Source organism: Theropithecus gelada, chromosome 10, assembly GCF_003255815.1.
Source record: "Theropithecus gelada isolate Dixy chromosome 10, Tgel_1.0, whole genome shotgun sequence".
NCBI classification, from domain to species: domain Eukaryota; kingdom Metazoa; phylum Chordata; class Mammalia; order Primates; family Cercopithecidae; genus Theropithecus; species Theropithecus gelada.
Window position 1 is genome coordinate 20,949,958 of NC_037678.1, and position 7,407 is coordinate 20,957,364.

At 51.1% G+C, this 7,407-nt stretch overlaps 1 protein-coding gene across 3 annotated transcripts in view; it reads left to right on the plus strand.

Annotated features, from left to right (window-relative positions):
* The first annotated feature begins 242 nt into the window (after positions 1-242).
* NIPSNAP1 (nipsnap homolog 1) overlaps positions 243-7,407 on the plus strand; it is a 27,992-nt gene continuing 20,827 nt past the window's right edge. Inside the window, exon 1 of one of the 3 annotated variants that reach the window (XM_025399131.1) lies at positions 243-596. In XM_025399131.1, the coding sequence (XP_025254916.1) occupies positions 499-596 (98 nt within the window). In that variant the 5' untranslated portion in view covers positions 243-498. The remainder of the gene's footprint in view (positions 597-7,407) is intronic. The other 2 variants (XM_025399132.1, XM_025399133.1) reach the window with 2 other exon arrangements.

Below are 7,407 nucleotides of genomic sequence, written 5' to 3' on the forward strand. Positions count from 1 at the left end.
ATTATCCTTAATAAAACCCAGTCTCCGAATTTTCAGGGAGGCTGATTTGAGTAATAATAAAACTCCGGTCTCCCATTCAGTCGGCTCTGCATGAATTAAACTCTTATTGCAATTCCCCTGTCTTGATAAATCGCTCTGTCAGGGGAAAAATGAAACGGGCAAAATGAACCCATGGGGAGGTTACACTGACCCTCTGCTGCACATCCCGGACAGCCGTGTTAAGAACTCTTGGTATTATTGTTCCACGCTCCCATTTTACTTAGGTGGATCCTGAGGCCCAGAGTGGACAAAGGGCTTGCCAAGGTCGCAGAGCGCGCAGAGGATTAGAACCCTGACTTCCGTCAAGCACCTGCGGAGTTGGAGAAGCCCACGGGCAACGCCCACCTGGCCGGGTGAGTGGAGGGGGCGGGTGAGTCGGAGGGGTGGAGTTTATTCGCGCCCCGCCTCCTTCACCCAGGCTTGGGGGCGGGGCCTTCCTGCAACCTTCGCGGCTCCAACATGGCTCCGCGGCTATGCAGCATCTCTGTGGCGGCGCGGCGGCTGCTGGGGGGCCCGGGGCCCCGCGCTGGGGACGTTGCGGCTGCAGCTGCGGCGCGGTGAGAGCCGGGCCAGGCAGGGACAGAAGCGCGCGGGGTGGGGTGCACGGGCGGGGGCCAGGGACTGGGCCGCGGGGGAGGGGCAGAGACTCCTCTCTTGGAATCTGGGGGTTGGAGGCGGGGCAGGATCAAGGCCTAGGGAAGGGTCTGGGCAAAGAATGGGGGAGGCGAGAAAGCGATGGGTAGGGTCTTTGTCCTGGTTGGGACCGGGCTGTGATGGGGACCTGATGAAAGATGGTGAGAAGGGCAGGTACTGGGCCCTGGAGACTGGGAGAGGGCAGAAGACAGGAGGAGTGGCCCGTTCCCAGGCGTAGCTTATGATTTAACACCCACTGGAGGCTTCTGGTAGAGTCAGCTCCTCCGTCGGGAAGTTCGGTGGGAAAGAGATGATGGCAGGGGAGCAGTGGGGGATCCCCAGGGGCCATGGCTGCACAGACCCTTTGTTCCCCCACCTCGGACTGTACAGGTGGGGAAACAGACGGGAGTTGTCCAAGGTCACCCTCCCTGCTGTGCCATGGCATAACCAGATCTGGGACCCAGGTCTGCCAATGCGCCATGCACTTTGCACCCAACTGGTGGCCTCCTGGGAGTGGGAGTCTGGCTGGGCCATGTGCTCTCAGCCTGGGCTTTTGTTTGGGCCCTGCTCTGGGCTGAGCTAGGGATTGGCCTTCCTGACCGTCCCTGAGCAGCCCCTCGCTCCTTGGTCCCCACAGCCCTGTACTTCCCCCATCTGCATATATCACCCTGCACAGTTATGACTTGGTGCTTGTCTGTCTCTCGCTAGACCCTGATCTCATTTTTCTCTGTTTCCCCAGCCTCCCACCCTCAGAGGGCTCAGGACTGTGTATGGTCAAGGAATATTTACCAAAGAAGTGAGGCCACCTGTTCCCCTTCCCCCAACCTGTGAAAAGGAAGCAAGCATCCCTCCTGCCCTGCAGCCCAGGAATGAAGCTGCAAAGTTCTGTTAGAGCCTGCCATGAGATGTTACAGCACAGAGCAGTGGGGCTTTTCAACAGCTGGGAAAGAGGAGTGGCATAAGCCCCCCACCCAGACTGCCCAATAATTAGGGAGAAAGCTGACACCGTGGGAAGAGCCTAGAGTTTGCCTGGCACTAACAAATTTAACTCGGAATTTCTAGGTGGGGTGACCTCAGGACTCTTTAAGCCTCGGGTTCCTCATCTGTAAAATGGGAGTAATCAGACAGGAAGTATCTCATAGGGTTGTTGAGGACTAAAGATGCCGTGGTTGGTTGGGTATGGTGGCTCACATGTGTAATCGCAGCACTTTGGGAGGCCGAGGCGGGCGGATCACTTGAGGTCAGCAGTTCAAGACCAGCCTGGCAACACTGTGAGATCCTGTTTCTATAAAAAGTACAAAAATGGCCGGGCACGGTGGCTCATATCTGTAATCCCAGCACTTTGGGAGGCCGAGGGGGGCGGATCACGAGGTCAGAAGATTGAGACCATCCTGGCTAACACGGTGAAACCCCTTCTCTACTAAAAATACAAAAAATTAGCCGGGCGCAGTGGCGGGCGCCTGTAGTCCCAGCTACTCAGGAGGCTGAGGCAGGAGAATGGCGTGAACCTAGGAGGCGGAGCTTGCAATGAGCTGGGATCGTGCCACTGCACTCCAGCCTCCAGCCTGGGCGACAAGAGAGAGACTCCGTCTCAAAAAAAAAAAAAAAAAAATTCACCATGTTGGTGAAACCCTGTCTCTACTAAAAATACAAACAATTAGCTGGGCATGATGGCTCACACCTGTAATCCCCGCTACTAGGAAGGCTGAGGCAGGAGAATCAATTGAACCCAGGAGATGGAGGTTGCGGTGAGCCGAGATCGCACTACTGCACTCCAGCCTGGGTGACAGAGCAAGACTGTCTAAAACAAAAAAGATACCGTGGTTGTGAAGTGTCTGGCACTTGACAAACATGCAGCAAGTGTTGCTCCTTGCCCCTAGCCTATGTTACAAGCAATTTCTGCATGAGACCCACATAATATTGAGGCTCAAAGGGCTCTGGGAAGATCATCCTTTATGAGCCCTTTGTTTTCCAGATGAAAACATCAAGGTTGGGGAAGGGACAGAATGGATTGGTGGTAAAACCATTTGTGTGGCAAACACCCAGAGGCCATAAAAGGAGCATGGGTCTTAGAGTCAGCCTGCTGCCCCTCACTTAGTAACCCTGGATGAGTTGCTGAACCTCTGTCAGCCTCAGTTTCCTTTTCTGGAAAGTGGGGATGGTGATCTCTGCTTGGTGTTTTTGGCAGGATTGCTGTGAAGACACTTGGATTAATATTTATCAAGTCCCTCAAGGACCATCTTGCAGTTACTTATGCCTTAATTCCACATTGGATACCTGAGAACACTCTGTCCTGCTGCCCTCAGGCTGCCCCATATCTCTCTGGAGTCACTAGTAGGGCCAGCAGCAGCCCTTCTGGCCTGTGAAGTTTGGGGGCAATGAGGCTGCTGGGGTGGGGATGGAGTGTGGGCTTTTAAATCAGATGGACCTGGGCCAGGCACCGTGGCTCACGCCTATAATCCCAACACTTTGGTAGGCCAGGTGGGAGAATCACTTGAACCCAGGCGTTTGAGACCAGCCTGGGCAACATGGCAAGATCCTGTCTCTATAAAAAATACAAAAATTTGGCCAGGCACAGTGGCTTACGTCTGTCACTTTGGGAGGCTGAGGTGGACGGATCACCTGAGGCCAGGAGTTCAAGACCAACCTGGCCAACATGGTGAAACCTCATCTCTACTAAAAACACAAAAATTAGCAAGGCCAGAGCTGGTGGCTCCCACCTGTAATCCCAGCACTTTGGGAGGCCCAGGCAGACAGATCACGATGTCAGGTGTTCAAGACCAGCCTGGCCAACATGGTAAAACCCCATCTCTATTAAAAATACAAAAATTAGCTGGGCGTGGTGGTATGCATCTGTAATCCCAGCTACTCCGGAGGCTGAGGCAGGAGAATCGCTTAAACCAGGGAGTTGGAGGTTGCAGTGAGCTGAGATCGCGCCACTGCACTCCAGCCTGGGTGACAGAGCAAGACTCTGTCTCGGAAAAAAAAAAAAAAAAAAAAAATAGCCATGGTGGCGTCTGCCTGTATTCCCAGCTACTCAGGAGGCTGAGGCAGGAGAATCGCTTGAACTGGGGAGCCGGAGGTTGCAGTGAGCCAAGATCGCGCCACTGCACTCCAGCCTGGGCAACAGAGGGAGACTCCGTATCAGGAAAAAAAAAAAAAAAAAAAAAGNCTACTCAGGAGGCTGAGGCAGGAGAATCGCTTGAACTGGGGAGCCGGAGGTTGCAGTGAGCCAAGATCGCGCCACTGCACTCCAGCCTGGGCAACAGAGGGAGACTCCGTATCAGGAAAAAAAAAAAAAAAAAAAAGGCTGGGTACGGTGGCTCACACCTGTAATGCCAGCACTTTGGGAGGCTGAGGCGGGTGGATCACCTGAGTTCAGGAGTTTGAGACCAGCCTGGCCAACGTGGTGAAACCCTGTCTCTACTAAAAACACAAAAATTAGCCAGGCATGGGAGCAGATGCCTGTAATCCCAGCTACTCGGGAGGCTGAGACAGGAGAATCACTTGAACCCCGGGGGCGGAGGTTGCAGTGAGCTGCGATCGCACCATTGCACTCCAGCCTCGGGAACAAGAGCGAGACTTCGTCTCAAGAAAAAAAAAAATTAGCTGGACATGGTGACACATGCCTATAGTCCCAACTACTCTGGAGGCTGATGCAGGAGAATTGCTTGAACCTGGGAGGTGGAGGTTGCAGTGAGCTGAGATCATGCCATTGTACCCCAGCCTGGGCAACAGAGTAAGACTCCATCTCAAACAACAACAAAAATTAGCCAGGCATGGTGGTGCACACCTGTGGTCTCAGCTACTTGGGAGGATCATTTGAGTCTGGGAGATAGAGGATGCAGTGAGCCATGACTGTGTCACTGCACTCCAGTCTGGGTGACAGAGTGAGACCCTGTCTCGAAAAAAGAAGAAAAAAGAAAGATGAAGCTGACCTAGCATCAGAACCTGGGTTTGTCCAGAGCTTGTGCTCGTAAGCACTAGTTCTGCTGTTGGTGTTAAGGATGGAAAGGACCCCCGATCCCTGAGTGAAGTCACTCTGGGTCAAGGTCTACCATTTCTTTCATACTTTCCAGCTTTCATCATTTTCATGCAAGAATGTCTTAGCTCCTCCTTCGTTCATTTCTCAAACTTGGACTGCGTTCTCACCATGTGCCCAGCACTGCTCCAAGCATAGGGGATACAGCAGGGATGCAACAGAACAGACAAGGATTCTGTCCCGCTAGGGCTGCTTCCAGTTTAGAGACTGACAATAAACAAAGCACATAATAAGCCAAAAAGTATATATTTTTTTTATTTTTAATTTGTAGTAGAGATGAGGTCTTGCTGTGTTTCCCAGGCTGGTCTCAAACTCCTGGGTTCGGCTGGGCATGGTGGATCACGCCTGTAATCCCATCACTTTGGGAGGCCAAGGCAGGCGGATCACTTGAGGTCAGGAGTTTGAGACCAGCCTGACCAACATGGTAAAACCCCGTCTCTACTAAAACATACAAAAGTTAGCCAGGTGTGGTAGCATGCACCTGTAGTCTCAGCTACCCGGGAGGCTGAGGCAGGAGAATCGCTTGAACCCAGGAGGTGGAGGTTGCAGTGAGCTGAGATTGTGCCACTGCACTCCAGCCTGGGCAACGGAGTGAAACTCCATCTCAAAAAAAAATACAAAAAAACAAAAAAAGGCCAAGCGCAGCGGCTCACGCCTGTAATCCCAGCACTTTGGGAGGCTAAGGCAGGAGGATCACCTGAAGTCAGGAGTTCAAGACCAGCCTGGCCAACATGGTGAAAACTCGTCTCTACTAAAAATAAAAAATTAACCAGGTATGGTGGCACACGCCTGTAGTCCTAGCTGCTCGGCAGGCTGAGGCTGCAGAATTGCTTGAACCTAGGAGGCGGAGGTTGCAGTGAGCCGAGATCACGCCACTGCACTGCAGCCTGGGAGGCAGACTGAGACTCCATTTCAAAAAACGAAAAACAACAACAACAACAAAAAAAAAAAAACAACTCCTGGGTTCAAGCAATCCTTCCCTCTTGCGTCAGCCTCCCAAAGTGCTGGGATTACAGGTATGAGCCACTGGACTCATCCTAGTATAGCGTTTTAGAAAGTGCTCTAGAACAAGATGGGAGAGCAGGATGAAAGGGCTTGTGGAGGTTAAGGGTAGGAGAACATTGTAATTTCACTGAGAAAGTGAAATTTGTACTCTTGCAAATGTGCCCTTGGGGATGCTGGCTTGGAGTTCAAACCCTCCTCTGAGATCTTTGACAAGTCCTTTCTTGGATTTTCCCTGTAGAAAAGAGCTTTAGGGATGGCCTCCACCACCCTGCTCGTTTGATAGATGCGGAAACTGAGGCCCACAGGCAGGAAGGATTAGTTTCCAGCATTCCAGCCCATAATCTCTCTCTTCAGGGCTGGCTACTTGACTGATATTTATCTTGGTCAGTGCTGATGTTAATAAATTACTCAGTCTAGTCCTTTCTAGAGCAAAGGTCTTGGTTGATAAATAGTAGAAGCTGTTCTCACTGCCTGTCTCCCTCCAGGGGAAGCAGCCCCTCTACATTAAAACCAAAGGTCAAGTCCCTCAGTGCCCAACCTGAGGTGGGGGTTGGCTTTCAAGGAAAGAGCACTGGGTTGGTTTTTTTTTTTTTTTTTTTTTTTTTTTTTTTTTTTTTTTGAGACAGAGTCTCGCTGTGTCTCCCACTGGAGTGCAGTGGTGCGATCTCCGCTCACTGTAAGCTCCGCCTCCTGGGTTCATGCCATTCTCCTGCCTCAGCCTCCCGAGTAGCTGGGACTACAGGCGCCCGCCACCACGCCTGGCTAATTTTTTGTATTTTTAGTAGAGAAGGGGTTTCACTGTGTTAGCCAGGATGGTCTCGATCTCCTGACCTCGTGATCCACCCGCCTCGGCCTGCCAAAGTGCTGGGATTACAGGTGTGAGCAACCACGCCTGGCCACTGGGTTGGTTCTTAACTCTGCCCTCTGATTTCCTGTGTGGCCTTGGGCAAGTCCCTTAAACTCCCTGGGCTTCTTTCTATTTTATCGTCTCGAGAATGGGAATACCAGTAGTACCAATACTATAAGATCATTGCATAGAGTCAGTGAGATCGTGCAGTTGAAAAGTGTATCGCAGATCCCTGGCTTAGAGCCTCCCTTATTCTGGTCTAAAAACTTCACAGACCACACTACCCATCTAATGATAATTGTCTTTTTGCTAATGAAGCAAATGCATGTACAATGACCGAGACAGTCCATGAAATCAGAAATGCTTAACACACTTTTTAAAATCTTTACAAAAAATTATAATGAATAAAGAAAAATTTAGCCTCCTATTCCTCTTTCCCAGGTAAGCAGTATTAACAGTTTGGGATAAGTCATTTCTCTCTTTTTTTTTTTTTCTTTCTTTTTTTTTATTCTGAACATGGAGTCTCACTCTGTCACCCAGGCTGGCATGCAGTGGTGTGATCTTGGCTCACTGCAGCCTCTGCCTCCTGGATTCAAGCAATTCTGCCTCAACCTCTCAAGTAGCTGGGACTACAGGCACACATCACCACTCCTGGCTAATATTTTGTACTTTTTTTTTTAGTAGAAATGGGGTTTTGCCATGTTGCGCAGGCTAGTCTTGAACTCCTGAGCTCAGGCAATCCGCCTGCCTCGGCCTCCCAAAGTGCTAGGATTACAGGCATAAGCCACCATGCCCAGCCTCTTTTTTTTTTTTTTTTTTTTTTTTTTGGAGGGGGGCCCCC